The sequence below is a fragment of the Garra rufa genome, chromosome 12 (genome assembly GCF_049309525.1).
Source record: "Garra rufa chromosome 12, GarRuf1.0, whole genome shotgun sequence".
Taxonomy (NCBI): Eukaryota; Metazoa; Chordata; class Actinopteri; order Cypriniformes; family Cyprinidae; genus Garra; species Garra rufa.
The window spans coordinates 39384785-39406107 of NC_133372.1; the positions used below are offsets into that span (position 1 = coordinate 39384785).

General features: G+C 33.1%; 1 protein-coding gene across 1 annotated transcript; it reads left to right on the forward strand.

The window, feature by feature from the left end:
* The first annotated feature begins 1114 nt into the window (after positions 1–1114).
* Positions 1115–20229, forward strand: rab22a (RAB22A, member RAS oncogene family). The gene is made up of 7 exons (XM_073851451.1): positions 1115–1416; positions 2925–3004; positions 5546–5627; positions 10424–10495; positions 10905–11011; positions 13419–13528; positions 15131–20229. The coding sequence occupies exons 1-7, from the start codon at positions 1381–1383 to the stop codon at positions 15232–15234; spliced, it is 591 nt and encodes a 196-aa protein (XP_073707552.1). The 5' UTR covers positions 1115–1380; the 3' UTR covers positions 15235–20229.
* Positions 20230–21323: the final 1094 nt, after the last annotated feature.

The following is a 21323-nucleotide window of genomic DNA, read 5'->3' on the forward strand; positions in this document are numbered from 1 at the left end:
ATGGTATTGTGTATAATGTTACATAAGCTTTTTTATTTCAGATAAACGCTGATCTTTGGGTCTTTCTATTCATCAGAGAATCCTGAAAAAATTACTCAAAAGTTTAAAATATAGATAATAATAATAAAAAATGTTTCTTGAACAGCAATCACATTAGAATTAATTCTAAACAATTAAGACTATAGTAACAATGCTGAAAATGTAGCTTTGATCACAGGAATAAATTACGTTTTAAAATATATTCAAATAGAATGCAGTTATTTTAAATAGTAAAAATATTTCACAATATTACTGCTTGGTGAGCAGAAGAGACTTCTTTAAAAAACATTAAAAACCTTACTGCTCAAAAACGTTTGACTGGTAGTATATGTATATAATTAATTATTTTTGCTATATGTATCATATTCACCCTGCCTCAATAATGGGCATATTTTTATTTATAAAGTGTCCTGGAAACTCATCCATTATCATAAACTGGAATAAATACATTTAAATTACAATAAACACTATTGATAACAACAAAACATAATTTAAAAAGTGCATAAACAACCTGTATGTGCCTTTGTATGGCAAATAGGGCTTTATTTTTATTTTTTTATTGAATCACTCACATTTAACATTTTACAGTAGCCAGGAGGTGAAGACAAGGAAAAAAGATGTAAAATTACAATTAAATAAATAAATGGAAATGGAAATGGAAATGTTTACATACATAAACGCACTTAACAGCTTTCTTGTTTATCAGATTGTAAAAAGGTAATGCTTAACTTCTGATTTCAAAATTAGAAATGGTTTATAATCGCAGTACTTGCATTTATGTATACTTTATTTTTATTTATTTATTTATGTATGTATTTATTTATTTATTTTATTGCTAAAAACAAGCACATACAAATCAGTACAAAATACAAAATATCAACAGTAGTGCTACTTGAAAGACAACAACAAAAATACAACATTAAAAAATACAAAACTTTATTTTTATCGTGTTATGTGTTATGAGCCACGAGATGACGTAATTACTTTGCTGAATCGGTTCGATGAAATGAATCGTTCGAAAGAACCGATTCGCGGGATGGACTTACCATAACTAGACTCGTCCTCCGGAGTTCAAGATGGCGATCTGCGAGCTGCTAATATCGCAACTAATCGATCATTAATATAACATCTAAGTCCTCATACTGTAATAAGCTATACGCGTTATGTCAGTATTTCAAATCAGCTTCTTATACCGTCCTAAAGCAGCGGCTATCCGACATTAGTCTGTAGAGAAAAACTGTGTTGTTGTTTTTTAGCTTACGTCAAATAGAAATAGTTGCTGATCAGCTTTATGAAACTGTTTGGAATGATTGGGAAGTTTCCATTAGTTTGGAGGTCAACATGTCGCTAAGAGAGTTGAAAGTATGCCTTCTTGGGGTAAGATTTCTGTTCTCTTTTAATGACTTGAACTGGATTACAGTTTTGGTGCTTATTAATTTTTTATCTCTGTGTTTATGCTCTGTCATAAGTCTTATTGCAAGCTATAACTTGCAATAAAGTGTGCCAGTGGTTTTAAATATTGTGCAAGCTTTGATGAAGTGTTACAGTAATATTTCTGGGCTGATGACGTATTTAACCACCCATGCAGAAGTGGATGACAAATATCTAAAGTGTTTGAGAAGTTACATTTTGTTGTGTAGATACATTGGATTTGTTTATATAGGTCAGTTAGTGTTTTTAATTAGTGTTGGCACAATTTTTCACTATTATCTGTATTTACTCATGTGTTGATGATATGTGCTTTTAGCTTTCTAGTCTGTCAATGGGTAGTTGATATGTGGTCCTGTAGTATGACTTTTATACTTAATCTAAAACCTTTTTTTTGTAATTATATCGTTTTATTATACTTATATTCTAGCTGAATTATCTTATATTCCAAAATGTTGTACGAAAACACACACACACACACACACACACATATATATATATTTTAAACTAACACTGAAGTTGGAAAAAACACATCAAGAAAGTGTTTAATAAGACACAAACTATATTGCTTACACTATAATTTAAAAGTTTTCGAACAGTAAGATGTTTAATGTTTTTTAAAATCTCTGCTGCTCACCAGGCCTGCATTTATTTGATCCAAAATACAGCAAAAACAGAAATATTGTGACATATTTTTACTTTTTAAAATAACTATTTGAATATGTTTTGAAATGTAAATTATTATATATATATATATATATATATATATATATATATATATATATATATATATATATTCAATATTTGAAACAGTTGCATACATTTTTTTCAGGATTCTTGTTTTTTTTTCAGGAAGTTTGGAGTCATTATAAGTATTTTTCTAATTTTTTTTGGAAAAAAAATTATAGCAATTAATAATTTTATTTAGCAAAGATGCTTTAAATTGACCAAAAGTGATGTTAAAGATGTTTATAATGTTACAAAATATTTCTATTTAAATAATTTCTATTTGTAACCTGAACAAATTCTATCAACCTTTTTTCATAATAATAATAAAAATAAATGTTGTTTGAGCAGCAAATCAGAATATTAGAATGATTTCTGAAGGATCATGAGATTGGAGTAATGATGCAAAAAATTCAGTTTTGAAATCACAGGAATAAATAACATTTTAAAAATATATTCAAATAGAAAACAGTTCTTTTAGTACAAATATTTCTTTGGATTAAATAAATGCAGGCTTGGTCAGCAGAAGAAACGTCTTCAACAGAAAAACATAAAAAATCTTACTGTTCAAAAACATTTGACTGGTTGTATATATATTATATTTATATATATATATATATATATATATATATACACACACACACACACACACACACACACACACACACACACACACACACACACACACACACACATAAATATATATTACTGATTTTGGCCTTGTGTTCTAGGATACAGGGGTTGGAAAGTCAAGTATCGTGTGGAGGTTTGTGGAGGATAGTTTTGATCCCAACATTAATCCCACAATTGGGTAAGTCTACTGCAAAACACTCTCACAGTGAGGTCAAACAGACTGTGATGCAGGTTCTTCTTATTTCTACGTGCACGTTTTAAAGGATTGGCACATAGCAAACACAGCAAGTGGTGACATGCACTGAAATGGAAGCTGTTTCAAGCAAACAAAATTGATACTTAGTGTGTTGAAATTTCGAAAGGATTATTGTCAGAAGTCATTGTTGCAAAAAAAAAAAAAAAACACTTGATGAAATATTAGTTTTGACAAATAATACTAATAAAAATTCAGTATCTTAAGACAACACATTTTGTAAATCAGCATCTGGCACTAGTTACACTGTTAAGTCTGAACATAGAGATTCACATTGCTTTAAGTGATTTAATATACAGCATTGATTATATAATACAAGTTGCGTCACATTGTGTTAAAGATTTAAACTGTGACCCCTTTTAATTGAGTTCCATAAGTGTGGATTCAATTGACACACATTTCAGAGCTCAACAGTAAAGATTTTTCTGCTTTCCCAGTCAAGCCATCCATTCAGATTAGTGCCCTGCTGGCCAACAAAAGTTGATAATATAGCTATTTTATTTTTGACATGCATTTTAAAATGACTACAATTTTAAATAATTTAAAATTAAACAAGTATGTTTTATATTTTTCATTTAGAAATATCAGAATTTATCCATTAGGTTTTTAATTTGTAGTAAAAGCTGTAAATTATGCATCTACAATTTAACTACACTTGCAAGGGAAAAAAATGGTGGCATGTGCTTTTCTATCTTGCAAGACGAATCCATTCTCACAATAATTCACAACAACGTTAAATACATTACAGAAAACTTGTTTTTTAAGCTTGTGCCCAGATGTGTGCCCTGCTGGCCAACAAAAGATGATAATATAGCTATTTTATTTTTGTAATGCTTTATAAAATAACTACAATTTTAATTAATTTTAAATAAAACAAGAATGTTTTATAATTTTCATTTAGAAATATCACTATTAATTCATCAGATTTTTAATTTGCAATAAAAGCTGTAAATAATGCATCTACAATTTAACTATGACTTCTATGAACACACCTTTGGAAGGAAAAAAAGTGGTGGCATGTGGTTTAAATCTTGCAAGACGAATTCGTTCTCACAGTAATTCACAACAACATTTAAAAAAATTAGAGAAAACTTAGTTTTTGAGCTTGTGGCCAGATTTGTGCCCTGCTGACCAACAAAATATGATAATATAACTTTTTTATTTGTGTAATGCATTTAAAATAACTACAATTTTAAATAATTTAATATAAAACAAGTATGTTTTATATTTTTCATTTAGAAATATCACTATTAATTCATCTGATTTTTAATTTGCAATAAAAGCTGTTAATGATGCATCTCCAATTCAACTATGACTACTTGAACACACTTTTGCAAGGACAAAAATGGTGGCATGTGGTTCGAATCTTGCAAGACAAATTAATTCTCACAATAATTCACAACAACATTAAATACGTTACAGAAAACTTGGTTTTTGAGCTTGTGCCCAGATTTGTGCCCTGCTGACCAACAAAAGATGTTAATATAGCTATTTTATTTTTGTAATGCATTTTAAAATAACTGCAATTTTAAATAATTTAAAACAAGTATGATTTATATTTTTCATTTAGAAATATCAGAATTAATTCATCAGGTTTTTAATTTGCAATAAAAGCTGTAAATTATGCATCTACAATTCAACTATGACTCCATGAACACACTTTTGCAAGGAACAAAAATGGTGGCATGTGGTTCGAGTCCTGCAAGATGAATTAATTCTCACAATAATTCACAACAACATTAAATACGTTACAGAAAACTTGGCGTTTGAGCTTGTGCCCAGATTTGTGCCCTGCTGACCAACCAAAGATGTTAATATAGCTATTTTATTTTTGTAATGCATTTTAAAATAACTACAATTTTAAATCATTTAAAATAAAACAAGAATGTTTTATATTTTTCATTTAGAAATATCACTATTAATTCATCAGGTTTCAATTTGCAATAAAAGCTGTAAATTATGCATCTACAATTCAACTGTGACTACATGAACACACTTTTGCAAGGAAAAAAAATGGTGGCATGTGGTTCGAATCTTGCAAGACAAATTCATTCTCACAGTTATTCACAACAACGTTAAATACATTACAGAAAACCTGGTTTTTGAGCTTGCAGGGGCAAAACAACAAATGTAAACTACAGAAGACAGAAACAAAAAACAGGCAATCCTTATGGAGCTCTACATGTCTTGCTTTTGTTTTGTGTGTATTTGCACCTGGCAAGACACTTGTAAAACCATCTATAAGTAGGTCCACATGACATCTACACATTTTCCTCATTTACTTTTTAGATTGCAGGGGGGGGGGGCAATCTGGTTTAAATATGGTAAAACGCATTAAACAAAGCTGAGAGACTTGGCAGCTTGCATTGTAAAAATTGCCTAATATTTCAAAATCAAGATTCCATGCAGATCTATTTGTATTTGTATGCCTATTGTGATTATTGATTGTGCCTGTTTTATTTTTAGAGCATCGTTTATGACAAAGACCGTGCAGTACCACAACGAGCTTCACAAATTCCTCATCTGGGACACAGCAGGACAAGAAAGGGTAAACAGTAACAATTGCTACACACACTGCAGTGACATACACAAGCTGACAGCCATTAAATACAATGTTTACGCTGTTTCACTTCTGTTTTTGCAGTGTCGTTATAATTCAGACAGGGGGCAGTATTGCATGCACTTTTGTTGCATGCACGCAAGCATTTGAGGGAGAGAGGGGTTCATGTTATTAGAAGGGGCTGGTCGTTTTCATGTATCTCTATACGCTCTATATCTTTATGCTCTTCTTTAAGGCAAGACAGCTGAAGCGCATGGGTGACATCGCACAGTTTGACACTTTGATCGCCGCTTATGATTTGACGGCAGTCTTGAGGCTGTTTGGAATATGATCTCCTCTTGAGTTTGTCTGTGATGTTATGTGATGCTAAATGTGGAATGCCAAGCGGCCCACACAAGCTGCTAGAAAAAAATAGTATCATACTAAGTGTTAAGGAATTGCTTTTCTCGTTTTATGCAACTATATGGACGATCTAGGACTTTTTTTAACATGTAAAGCAGGAAAAGAAAAAGTTTTTGGATTGTGATGAATTTAAAACAGAAGCAGTTCAGAATTTGACTAGAAAATAAATATTTTGCAATATTTTCTGGGTCAAATATAATAAATTTGTGGGGTTTGACATGTTAAATCATTTGTCTAAAAAATAGACATGGACTTGTATTCAGAATATTCACTCAGACTGTTGCATTTTTAATGGTTTTTTTTTTTTTTTTACAGTTTTTTTCTGCTCACCAGGCCTGCATTTATTTGATTCAAAGTACAGCAAAATCAGTAAAAATGGAAATATTTTTACAATTTGTGACCCTGGACCACAAAACCATTCATAAGGTTAAATTTTACAAAACTGAGATGTATACAACACATGAAAGCTCAATAAATAAGCTTTCTATTGATATATGGTTTGTTAGGATAGGACAATATTTGGCCGAGATACATCTATTTGAAAATCTGGAATCTAAGGGTGCAAAAAAATCAAAATACTGAGAAAATCACCTTTAAAGTTGTCCAAATTAAGTTCTTAACAATGCATATTACTAATCAAAAATTACATTTTGATATATTTACAGTAGGAATTTTACAAAAAATCTTCATGGAACATGATCTTTACTTAATATCCTAATGATTTTTGGCATAAAAGAAAAATCTAGAATTTTGACCCATACAATGTATTTTTGGCTATTGCTACAAATATACCCCAGCGACTTAAGACTGGTTTTGTGGTCCAGGGTCACATTTGAAATAACTGTTTTCTATTTAAATATATTTTAAAATGTAATTTATTCCTGTGATTTCAAAGCTGATTTGAAACTTGTTTCTTGCATCAAATTATTCTAATACTCTAATAAAAACATTTTTTATTATTATTATTATTATGTTAAAACAGCTTCAAAAGTTCAGAAGAACAGCATTTATCTGAAATAGAAATCTTTTGTAACATTATTAATATCTTTATCATCACTTTTGATAGATTTAAAGCATCCTCGCTAAATAAAAGTATTAATTTCTATAAAAAAAATATACTGGTTCCAGGATTTTTAATGGTATAGTGTATAATGTTACAAAAGCCTTTTATTTCAGATAAACGCTGATCTTTGAATCTGTCTATTCATCAAAGAATCCTGAAAAAATATACTCAACTGTTTTAAATATTGATAATATTCATAACTTATTGAACAGCAAATCAGCGTATCAGAATGATTTCTGAAAAATCACGTGACACTGAAGACTGGAGTAATGATGCTGAAAATTTAGCTTTGATCACAGAAATAAATTATATTTTAAAATATATTCAAATAGAAAGCAGTTATTTTAAATATTAAAAATAATTTCAAATTTGACTTTGGATCAAATAAATGCAAGCTTTGATGAGCAGAACAAAAACATCAAAAATCTTACTGTTCAAAAACTTTTGACTGGTAGTGTATCTATAAAAATTGTATTCGATTAGAAAAATGCAAAACAGAAGTAATGTTCTTGAATGTTTGGATCGCACTCCATATGAAAGAATGAGCTTATGGAAAAATCTGACATATCTAGCCTCTTTACCCTCATCTGGACCTGTTTAGCGCTTTGATGTATTCCCACTGGTAAATGTGGTGCAAGTTCTTCATCATGGCCTTTGAGTGGTTAAAGAGGTCAAGTTTTTTCTGCTTTGCTTTGTGCCTGATGGGATGAAATGTTGGGCCGTGTCAGAGATAGCAGTTTCAGAAAAGCAATCAAAGCCAGAATCTCTCTCTCGCTCTCCCTTCGTCCCTCTTACTGTCTTTCTTTTTTCTTTTCGTACTTCAAGGTCTATTGTGATTTTGTGAAGAAGACAGTTTTGTCCACAGATTCCTGTACTCCAGTGGGAGCTGTGATCAGGCTTTTCACTGGCTGTCAAGCTCTTGATTAGATAATTATCCGGTACATTGCTTTTTAGAAACGCTTGTTTTGGACGCTTTGATTTTAGCTTTAGTGGTTTTGTTGGTGCATTAAATTGATCAAAAGAAAAGAGTTTACATTGTTACAAGACATGTACGTTACAAAGTACATTAGTTTGCACAAAACAATAAATCTGCAAATCAGCATATTAGAATGATTTCCGAAGAATCATGTGACACTAAAGACAGGAAAAATAATGCATCACAAGAATGAATTACATTTGACAAAATATTCAAATAGAAAAAAGTTTAGTTGTGACAATATTTCTGTTTTTACTGTATTTTGATCAAATAAATGCACCCTTGGTGAGCATAGGAGACTTCTTTAAAAATATTTTTCAAAAACTTATTTCCTTTAGAATAGGCAGAAAGAAAAATTGCGTATCGCTAGTAAAGCGATTTCAGTAGATCGTTAAAACTTACAAATCATCTTGATGGCAGGAGAAATTTGAAGAGGTAATGACTAAAGGAAGTTGGATGAGAGAATATGCAGGAATAGAGTTGGAGAGGGACCACACAGTCTGGAATCCTGGGATATGTCTGAGGAGACATCCTGCAATTTTAGTCAAAAGCCAAACTGAAGCATTTCCTTTTCCTTGTGCAGCGAGCTTTGCCAAAAACAGCTATAAATGTGAGAAACCATGTCAGTCAAACTTGATTTACTTACTTTATTGGCGAAAAAGATAGATTAAGCGGAGCTCTGACCTGTTTTCTTAACTTAAATCCAATTTATATTGGATTTATACAGTGTTTTCATAAATTAAATAATATGTACGGTGTCAAATGAATCTGTAGAATAGTTAGTAATAATACTGATGCATTGATCAGCAAAACCAGTTGAGAACTACATGCTTTAGGTTCCAAGTGTTTTTGGATATTATTTCTAAATTATGAATTTCTTAACTTAAATCCAATTTATACTGGATTTATACAGTGTTTTCATAAATTAAATAATATGTACGGTGTCAAATGAATCTGTAGAATAGTTAGTAATAATACTGATGCATTGATCAGCAAAACCAGTTAAGAACTGCATGCTTTAGGTTCTAAGTGTTTTTGGATGTTATTTATAAATTATGTACAATTATGCATAGCAGTTCATAAAGCATCCTGTTAATGAGCACAAATATATTACTGTGCACCAATTTGCAGCTCATTACTGTTAATTTGTAAGATTTCAATATTGTGTCCAAATTTTTACTTTTGGCTAAGAAAATACATTTCTAAACTGTGTGTTTGATTTTAAGACTATTTCACAGGCTAGCATAATGCTTAATCAGAAAAAGAAAAAAGATGGATTAAGCAGAGCTCTGGTCTGTTTTCTTAACTTAAATCCATTTATATTGGGTTTATACAGCGTTTTCATAAATTAAATAATAAACTTTGTACAGTGTCAAATGAATCTGTAGAATAGCTAGTAATAACATTGATGCATTGATCAGCAAAATCAGTTAATAACTACAGGCTTTAGGTTCCAAGTGTTTTTGGATATTATTTATAAATAATGTGCAATTATGCATAGCAGTTCATAAACAGTCTGTTAATGAGAACAAATATTTAACTGTGCACCAATTTGCAGCTCATTACTGTTGATTTGTAAGATCTCAATAATTTGCCAAAATTGTAAATTTGGCGAAGAAAATACATTTCTAAACTGTTGTGATTTTAAGACTATTTCACAGGCTAGCATTACGCTTACATTTAATAAAGTATGTAAAAAAAACAAACCTGAAAGGGTTTCTTGCCACGTCTACTTTCGTTGCCCTCTCTCTCTCTTAATCATTCACTTTCTAATGCACTTTTCCCCTCTTTTAGCTCTTTTTTTCAGTGAAATGGCATACTGGATCCAGCTTGTTTTTATTAATCAGAGCCTTTTTTGTCTATTTTTGATGACCCGGGTCGAGCAACCCAACTATGCTGTTTTATAATGATTAAACGCTAACTTCTTCTGACAGGTCGCGCTCATCTTTCTCCTGATGGCTCCCACATGTGTTGATACGCCTTTCCGTGCAGCTCCTCAACTCGAGCCCCCTTGGCATGACTGTCTGAAACACAATTCTCCTTTAGGTTTTAACGGTGGCTCACGTCTAGAGATTTTCACCGTGGTTTTCCCTAACCGCCGCCTCGAGTTCTGTTTGAACGGAACAAGTTGGAATAACACGCGTTTGTTTGTGTTTCAGTTGTCCGTTTAATTCGGCATGAAACTTGAAGGAGACCTCCGCCAAAGCGAACAAATTCTTTCAAAGCTCTGATAATAAGCATACGCAGGTTGAGCTCACCAGTGTTATCAGTGATGATTAAGTACTTTTTTATACAGACCATCATTTTTCTCTCACATCTGCATGTTATCTGTTTCGATCTTAGTTTCGTGCCCTGGCTCCCATGTACTACAGAGGATCTGCTGCAGCTATCATTGTGTATGACATCACTAAAGAGGTACTGAAACATTTCTTCATTATTACTACACAAATCTTTCTGCTGGTAAAGCTATTAAAGGGATAGTTCGACCAAAAATGAGAGTTCCGTCATCGTCTACTCAACTTCATGTCGCTCGAACTACACCAGATCTTTTTTTTCCGTGGAACACTAAAGGAATTATGGGCTGAGGTAAGACTTTCAGTGAAAAGCAGGTTAAATGTCAGCCTGTTTCCCACACAAAGCTATCATATGGCTTGATATAAGTCATACGGACTACTTTTATGGTGTTAGCATTCATGTTCAATTAACAGAAAAGAGCACTCTTCTGGGTAACTCCTTTAGTGTTCAACGGAAGAAATGTGCAACATGATGGTCGGTAGATAATGACCTTATGCTTGTCTTAAAGATCTCGTCATCTTTCACTCAGGAATCATTCCAGACGTTGAAGAACTGGGTGAAGGAGCTTCGCCAGCACGGACCACCCAACATAGTGGTGGCTATCGCTGGCAACAAATGTGATCTCTCCGATGCCAGGTGAATTCCACCGTTCCTCACCACAAAAGAGTCTGCATCCTGTCATCTCTATTCAGCTTTGAAGGGATGCACCCGCAGTGGCTGTCAACTCAATTCGGCATCGGGAAAAGACCCGCCGCATATTTGCTGTCAACTTGTCTCGACTCATTGAAAACAAGCTCGCACACGTACCGTTACCATAAGCATAACTTGTGATGAAAAAGAAATCCACTCTTCAGTGGTCTGTAATTTATCTTTCCACTTTAAATTGCTTCACTCTTCCCACAGGTCCAATGATATGTCTTGGTTCACCATTGCTTTCTTTGGCAGTGTTAGTCGGCTGTCAGTGCGGTTGTATTTTACTTTTCAAAACCATAAAGACCGAGACATCGAATCTGAGAAATAGCGATCGCACCGCAAGCGTTCAGGCAATAAATATCAGGGAAAATTCTTGCAATTGTTCTGTCTGGCACATAAAGCTGAGATATTTCGTTTTCTGGCACGGCCGATCCTGTTCTCAGTGATCCACAGCCGTCATTTATTTCACTTTTAAACATTGATTTTATTATTTCTTTACATTTTTGTACTCCAAGTTTAAGAGGTTTGCTCCAAATATAAAAAAAACCTGTGGATGTCAAACACTACTGATGATATTTATAAATCTTAATATTATTAAAAATTATTACTGCTGCCAATCGATAAAAAATAATTAACCAAATAATGCCACATTTTTTCTAAAATTAATTGTGATTAATCCTGCCTAACATACTTTTATATTGCAATAATTTCACATTCAGTCTTCAATTAATGTAGAAACAACATAAAGGAAGTATATTTTAATATTTGTTTTTCTTTTTTTATGACTAAAGGCAAGTATCACTGATACCAACTGATGTTTTTTCCAAATGTTTAACCTGACTATAACAATTCAACATTACAGTATAATTGAGAGCTATCAGTTTAACATTTATTTGTTAAAAAAATGGCTTAAAATTTAAGTGAACTTAAAACGATCTTCACATAAACCCATTAATAAATGTCATATAGCTAACTGGGCCTTCAGCAAGAAAATATAGCCTAATTTAATAAAGTTATCAAACACTGAAAGATAAAGCTTAAATTTAAAAAACATTACTTTTGCTTAGACTGAGTGTTAGGTATTTTATTGGGTGTGTGATTTATTTATTTATTTTTGCTTGGTGGAGAAAGTGGGCACAAATCCCATAAACTTGCATTAAAGGAATAGTTCACCCAAAAATTAACATTTTGTCATCATTTACTCACCCTCATGTTGTTCCAAACCTGTTTAAGTTTCTTTCTTATGTTTAACACAAAATAAAATATTTTGAAGAACGGAAAGAAGTACTATGGAAGTCAGTGGGAACCATCAACTGTTTGATTACCAGCATTCTTCAAAATATCTTTTTTTTAATGTTCGTCATAAGAAAGAAACTCATACAGGTTTGGAATGACATGAGGGTGAGTTAATTATGACAAAATTTTCAATTTTGGGTGAACTATTCCTTTAAAGGACTCAAATATTTAGATTTTTTAAAGAGGTCCCTTCTGCTTACCAAGCCTGCATTCTGCATTGATCCAAAGGACTTCAAAAACAGTCAAATGTTGAAATACTTTTACTATTTAAAATGACTGTTTTCTATTTGAGTATATTTTTAAATGTAATTTATTTCTGTGATTTCAGAGCTGATTTTTTAGCATATTTCAGAAATCATTCTAATATTCTGATTTTCTGCTCAAAAGCATTTTGTATAATTATTATGTTAAAAACAGCTGAGTAGAATTTTTTCAGGTTTCTTTGATGAATAGAAGTGTAGACAACCAATCAGAACACCCTAGCAACCTCATAGCAGTATCCTAGCTACTACCCAAAAATCTTGCCCTGGCAACCACCCATGACACCCTAGGAAGGTGGCAGCGACTTTTACACAAACAACCAACAAAAATCGAGTTAATCGAAATGTTTAAAGAAAACATCACCAACTGGGTGCTTGATCTAAGAGAGCACGAAGCGTCAATGGAAAATTGATCCGTTGTGTGACTGGCCTGATACGTGTAGCACGGGTGCAATCCGATCAGCACCTGTGATCAGGTGACAGGTGCACAGAGAACCAGCACACAATGGTTTACCTCCAGCATGCTGCCGTGTGCTAATCATACACCACCGTCACAAAAAAATACACGAGTTTTACAAGCTTCAGCCCACTCAGATAATCTCCCACACATGGTGTCAGTTAAAATCCTTGTATAACCCAGAACAGCACTAACATGCCACTCTATTTGAGTTTTGAATGTGTCAGAATTGTTGATGTATGAATCTGATTACTTATTAGTGTTACTTAGCCAGTACTCAATTGTTTATACTCCATCTTCTTATTTCACCCATTTTCATCTGCTTTTTGTTTTCCAGAGAGGTGACAGAGAAGGACGCCAAGGACTATGCTGACTCCATTCATGCCATATTTGTTGAAACCAGTGCCAAAAATGCCATTAACATCAATGAGATCTTCATTCAGATAAGTGAGTAAAATTCTTAACTAGTCAGTTGTGCATTGTCATTAAAGGAGTAGTTCACTTTCAGAACTAAAATTTACAGATAATGTACTCACCCCCTTGTCATCCAAGATGTTCATGTCTTTCTTTCTTCAGTCGTAAGGAAATTGTGTTTTTTGTGTAAAACATTTCAGGATTTCTCTCCATATAATGGACTTCTATGGTGCCCCTGAGTTTGAACTTCCAAAATGCAGCTTCAAAGGGCTCTAAACGATCACAGCCGATCGTTTCGTTAGATAAAACCCTTTTTCCTCAGCTGGGATCATTCAGAGCCCTTTGAAGCTGCGTTGAAACTGCATTTTGGAAGTCCAAACTCGGGGGCACCATAGAAGTCCACTATATGGAGAGAAATCCTGAAATGTTTTCCTCAGAAAATACCATTTCTTTACGACTGAAGAAAGAAAGACATGAACATCTTGAATGACAAGGGAGTGAGTACATTATCTGTAAATTTTTGTTCTGAAAGTGAACTACTCCTTTAACAACACTGTAGAAATTCAGAATCACTCCCTTGATTGTGCTTCTTAATCAAGCAGGTTTAGTTTTAAAGAAGTTCACTTCCAGAACAAAGATTTACAGATAATGTACTCACCCCCTTGTCATCCGAGATGTTCATGTCTTTCTTTCTTCAGTCGTAAAGAAATGATGTTTTTTGAGGAAAACATTTAAAGATTTTTTCCATATAGTGGACTTCTATGGTGCCCTGAGTTTGAACTTCCAAAATGCAGTTTAAATGTGGCTTCAAACGATCCCAAATGTGGTTGTAAATGATCCCAGCAGAAGAAGGGTCTTATCTAGCGAAACAATCTTTTTTTTTTTTTTTTAATTACAATTTATATACTTTTTAACCTCAAATGCTCATCTTGTCTTGTTCTGCCTGAAGATGAAACACCCTTAACAAATGCCCTAACTGTCTTTAACCAGAAAAAAACTGAGCTCAGGCAAAGCAAGCCAAGGTGAGCGTTTGAGGTTAAAAAGTATATAAATTGTAATAAAAAAAAATAAAATAAAAAAAACTGATCGTTCCGCTAGATAAGATCCTTCTTCCTCGGCTGGGATCGTTTAGAGTCCTTTGAAGTTGCATTTGAACTGCATTTTGCAAGTTCAAACTCGGGGGCACCATAGAGCTCCACTATATAGAGAAAAATCCTGAAATGTTTTCCTCAACAAAACATAATTTCTTTACGACTGAAGAAAGAAAGACATGAAAAATTACATTATCTGTAAATTTTTGTTTTGGAAGTGAACTTCTCCTTTAAAAAAATGCTGTTTATTTCAACCACCATCTATTATTAAATTGATAACGAATGCATGATCTATAATTGATCCTGATGGTGGAGAGAATAGTGCTTCGGTGGATACTTGTTCTTGCCACTTGGACCCAGGGCAATGGATGGGTTACAGTGGATACAGATCTTTTACCATGGAGCTTGGCAGTTGCCCCATTGAGGAACAGGCGGGTGCATGACTCCATGCTTGTGACGTTTGTGCAAGCACTATAACAGCAAATCTTTTTTGCGCTATTATTTCTCATGTATGTTTTTTATTGTTCATTTTATTGCTGTATAGGTCAAAGGATCCCAGTTTTAGACACGGATGGCAGTTGTGCAGTCAAGGGCTTCAAGCTTCGTCGCCAACCGTCAGAGTCAACCAGGGAACGCTCTTGCTGTTGACGCAGACGTAAACAACTTGGCCAGATCCTCTCCAGCCTCTTGTTTTATTTTCGATTAGTAAACGGGGATAATAGCAGATGAAGAATGTGATGTCATAGGGGAAGTTGTGAAACTTCCTTTTGGAGCCAAAAAAGAATTTCAGTTAAGAACGGAACGAGATATATAGTCTGAATCCCGATGCACTTCGTTGAGAAAAGATGAAAATGCCCTCATACAGTCATTGTACGTTATCTTGCCTCTTCTTCAGCCCCCGTTCAAATGTCTTCGGGGATCCATTTCTGTTCTAGATCACTGCCCAGAATCAGACAGCAGTGAAAACACCTGCTTAACAGATCAGATACTGTCCTGTCTTGCTCTCTCTCTCTCTCTCTCTCTCTCTCTCTCTCTCTCTCTCTCTCTCTCTCTCTCTCTCTCTCTCTCTCTTTCTCATTCATTCTAATCTCTGTGCAACAACCTCTGCAAAGTTTCCATGTAAAGCTATTGTCTGTCCGTCTGTATATTTTAAGCGCTTCAGCATTGCAAATGCAAGCAGCACAGTGATCTTGTCTCACTATTTTTGCACATTTTTGATGTATATGATAAAAAAAAGATTGATAAAAAATATAAATGGGTGAATCTCAAGAAAGCTGTCATATACAGGTCATATTTCACAGAAATCAAGTGGTAAAGAAAAAAAGAAATTATATTTTGCATAAAGTGAAGGTCCATTCTTAGGACCATTAAGATGTTTTTTATTGCGTAACAGTTTAAAATGAATTTGTACTGTAAAGCAGTAACAAACACAGCTGTGTTAATGATACATTAATGATAAATACAAATATACAGTATGCAAAAGTGCTTAATTGTCCCGAAAATAATGTAACAATGCAAAAATATGAATTCTCCTAAATGTACCGTTGAGGTCAAAAGTTTACACCCCCTTTCAGAATCTGCAAAATAAGAGGGAACATACAAAATGCATGTTATTGTTTATTTAGTACTGACCTGAATGAGATATTTCACTTTAAAGATGTTAATCCACACAAGAAAATAATAGATGAATTTATAAAAATGACCCCGTTCAAAAGTTTGCATACACTTGATTCTTAACACTGTGTTGTTACCTGAATGATCCACAAATGTGTTTTTTGTTTAGTGATAGTCCCTTGTTTGTCCTTAACAGTTAAACTTTCTGCTGTTCTTCAGAAAAATGCTTTTCCAGTGGTTTTCCATCATTTTTGTGTATTTGAACCCTTTCCAACAATGTATGATTTTGAGATCCATTACACAAAAATGCAGAAAAACCAAAGAATTTGTGGCACCTGAAAGATTTTTCTGAAGAACACGGGCAGTTTAACTGTAATCTTATTTAGGTCAGTACTAAATAAACAATAACATGCATTTTGTATGATACCTCTTACTTTGGTAACATAATTGACATTTTGCAGATTCTGAAATGGGGATGTAAACTTTTGACCTCAACTGTAGACACAATTTTTTATCCTTGTGATTTTGAGGGGAAAATGACACGGACATGTTTTCGTGAGATTTACTCAAACACAAATTTCAAGATACCTTTTGTATTTTTGTTGAGCAGGACCAGACATGAGGCTGTGTGCACTTCTGTCTTTCATGTGTTTTGTATATGAATAAATAAATCTAAAATCAGTGGTAGTACTAAAAATATAGATAAAGATACCTCTGGGATTTTTTTGGTCAATAGTCTCAAGCATTAGCAAGAGTCTGAGTCTTGGCCAGCAGCCCTATTTTGAGATGAATTTATGAAGTTACATTTGAAGTTATATGTGAAGAATGTGCCAAAACTTTTTTGTGGCTTAGTAGGAGTGGAATCTTGCAGTAGCAGATCAATAGGTCAGCTTATGTGAGTTCAACAAAACCTTCTGCAGTCGAGATAACAGTAGTAACACATTCTGTGCTCCAGTTAGCTGCGTTCTGGGTTGCCAGATATTTAGCTACACATCCAGCCTTAACAAGCAGTTAGAATGGACTTTTATGTTGGCCGGTAAATATCTGACCGTTGGTACCACTTGCAGTACGTAATCGTGGCATTAGAAAAGTTCAACCCTCACGCTTTAAGATAAACTTGGCCAGTCTTCTAGAATGCTGACAAGAATAGCAGTTTGAAAGTGTTAGATGTGATAACTTTTCCAACTGTTCACATGTTTTCCATATCAGAAATTTAACGTTAGGAGCCAAATGCCAGAATCTTGCAGTTTAGGCTTGTGTCCAGACTTTGTGAAGTGTGCATTATATCCGAATACTTTCTGAAATTGCATTTTAACCATTCGTGTTAGTTGGCAGTTGGTCGTCCCTTGCAAGATCCCTTGCTGTTCCATTTTATGACATTTTTTTTACTGGATTGAGTGATTTTATGAGCGCTTGCCAAATGCCCTAATTGTCTCATAAACATTTTTCATCTTTCTCATTCTTTCACTCAATAACTTTTGGCCTGCACATCCAACATGCTTTTACTATCTGGACAGGGATAAAAAAGCAGCTTATCTGGAAACTAGTCTCGGTTCAGAAAGAACCACTTTTCTTTTTTCTCCTGTCACTCAATTTTTGAGCCTAAATGTTTTCTTAAAAACTCTACTGTTAGTTTAGTTATAGAAATACAGTCCTAAGAATTGCCCTAAAACACCTTATTTGTGACAATCTGAGAACCTTTTAAAAATACTTGCATTAATACACTGCAAAAAATGCTTTTCCTACTTAGATTTTTTGTCTTTTTTTAGCCAAAATATCTACAAATTCTTAAATCAGGAAGGATTTTCTAGACAAGTGAAAATTATTGTCTTGTTTTCAAAAAAACAAGTCAAAATGAAGTGTGTTTTACTTGAAACAAGCAAAATAATCTTGTTTTCTGTTTGAGATTTGTTTTTGCTAACCCCATTTGCAGATTATTTAGCTTGTTCTAAGCGAAAACTCACTTAAGTTTGTCTTGTTTTTTCTGAAAACAGTAAAATAATTTTTACACGGCCTGCACATCCAACATGCTTTTACTCTCTGGACAGGGATAAAAAAGGAGCGTATCTGGAAACTAGTCTCGGTTCAGAAAGAACCACTTTTCTTTTTTCTCCTGTCACTCAATTTTTGAGCCTAAAAGTTTTCTTAAAAACTCTACTGTTAGTTTAGTTATAGAAATACAGTCTTAAATCTTAAGAATTGCCCTAAAACACCTTATTTTTGACAACCTGAGAAACTTTTAAAAATGCTTGCATTAATACACTGCAAAAAATGCTTTTCCTACTTAGATTTTTTTAGAAGTCCTAAATCAGGAAGGATTGTCTAGACAAGTGAAAATTATTGTCTTGTTTTCAGAAAAAACAAGTCAAAGTGAAGTGTGTTTTTACTTGAAACAGATTATTTAGCTTGTTCTGAGCGAAAACTCACTTAAGTTTGACTTGTTTTTTTTTCTGAAAACAGTCAAATAATTTTTACACGTCTACAAAATCCTTCTTGATTTAAGAATTTTTAGATATTTTGGCTGGAAACAAGACAAAAAATCTAAGTCAGCAAAGCAGTTTTTGCGGTGTATACACACTATTCATTCAGAACCATTAAAATAATGTGGTTGAGTGTCTCTATACATCATGTAGTATTTACATTGAGGTTTATTCAACCAAAATTAAACATTATCTTTTACGATTTTGTCATATATGTGAATATAGAATAACTATGTTACGATTTCTTAACTGCGTACCCACAATGACAAAGTTTTAAGCATAATTGTGGTTAAAATGTGTTTAAGTATAACACGTGACACCATCTCTGTTGTTTTTTAGAAGTTAGTACGTGGCTTCTGTAGTTTGTCTTACGATGGTACCCTGTAACGAATATTATCGCATATGCTTTGGACACATTATAGAAGTCACAAAATGTGTTTATTGAATCAGAAAGAATATTATGGGCTTCGTCAAAGTCCTGCGTTTCATTTGCCATCCTTTATCCTGTGATTTTTATATGCAGTGATGCCAATGCGCCGTGATGTTTTCAGGAATTCACAAGTGCAATAATAATACATCTCCCCTCCAAAATGTGTGCTGTCAGTTATAATAGCAGAGAGATTTATAGACTTATTACAGTAATTGTAGTTAATCCATGAATTTTAGCACAACAATATTTTCCTTTAAGACAGTGCTTGTTAAATGGAAAAAAAGGGATAACTTGGAAACAATACTTGGGGGGAATTGCACTTTTTCAAAATTGCTGTGTGTCTCTTGCCCTATAGTTGAAACAACTTGAAAAAATTGCAGTCCTAAGCAGTTTCTGTTGATGTTTACACAGAGAAAACATTCAAATCGATTCGTCCAGTGACTGTAATATACCTTACTGCTAAGTAAAAGTATCTTTCACTCAAACCAGAATCTTTTTTATCTTCTTTCCATCAGCTTAACTAATGTCTTGTGTTATTAAACTCACTGAAGAGCCTTTACAATGTATGTCTAAATGTTTTTTGTCTTGTACAAAGCTTGTGATCCACAGCGAGACCAAATGTCTTATTCAGTCCGGTTGACTTCTTAGCCAACTGAAAAGGACTTTCTTGTCCTCTTGCTGGAGCACTGACTTTGCATTAATGCTTTTGAAGGGAACTACATGCTACACTTGAGTCAGATGGCATAATATGCTGTCTGGTGTGGTTTGCAGTGGTGTTTAGGTTGAAGAACAATGCCAACGGTCTTGGGCTGGCCCTGAGAAAGTTGTGAAATTCTGCTTATGTACGTTACGTCCTTGTATATACCACACATGGATGAATTGTGTAAATTAATTGTTATATGTAGTCTTTTAGGCAATGTCTTCACCACTACTTACCATTGTAATCCAGTATATACCACAGTAATTTAACCTAATCATTAAGTGTTTTTGCCTTTTAGCTTTTCTCGTTTATTATTTTGTCATGCAAAGGCTTGAAAATAACATTTTATTTGTTCATTTGTGAATGTGCAAAAGGGAAATGTCCAGCTCTTTATTAGTAATAAAAGTATGCAAAATCAATTTTCACTTTTTTTGTTTTGTAATCAACATACATTGAGATTTATTGGTTTGGATCTGATCTGGGACAAGTTATTCCTAACTAATCTAGTTTTAGGTGGTTTAGAGGGATTGAGAATCTGTTTGGAGCTGTGATAGTTCCTCCTGAACTGGCTGACGGGCTATATATATAAATATGACACTTGTGGTATGTGTCTCCTTTGGCAGGGGGTCCCTGCTGATCTTTTAATTGTGCTGAGGATAGTAAAACGACCCTCAAAGAGCTTGTGTTCAGCTGCCAAGCTGAGCATAAATTAACTCGCCTAATTCAACCAGATGCAAGTACAATGTGAGCCAAACACTTGGCTGAGGATTAAGTAATTCATGTTAATTCTTAGATTCCCAGATATTTAGTTGAATTAATTCACTGCTTTTGAGGAACAAAGTTGGATTTTCTCCTCTAACTTTATTATTTGTGTGTTTTATGCATAGAGCCGGTACAATATCTTTTTTTTTTTTTTTTGATTAAGCAAAATTGAAAGACATTCTCAAATCATACAAATACAAATCCATGTCTTATGTATCAGAGCATATGCAGCTACATAAATACAGCATTTTTGGGGGGTATTTCACAAAATCATACATATGTGTGTGCCAATTATTATTATTTATTTTTTTTACAAATACTGTGTTTTAATTAAATTATTAATATAATTATAATTAGAAATGTTTATTTTATTAATTTATTTATAATTCTGTAATGTAATATAATATGATAAAAAAATATTTCCTATTTGTTTATGTACAAATATTCTATGTATCCTAAATATAAGGTCAATCAAAGTTAAGTAATTATGCAAAAGTGCACAAATTATATTTTATTATTATTTATTTATTTATTTTATTTTTTATTTTGTTCTATTTGATTTTTAATTCTTATATTTATTTAATTTGTAATATGCCTCCTATTTATGGCATTGAAAAAATGTCTTCTTATGTCTTCATTGTATTATGTATTTTAATTTTTTTTTTTTTTTAGTGCTTTCAAAACTATTAATCATGATTAATTGCATCCAAAATAAATGTTTGCATTTACATATGTGCATGCTTATTTTTTA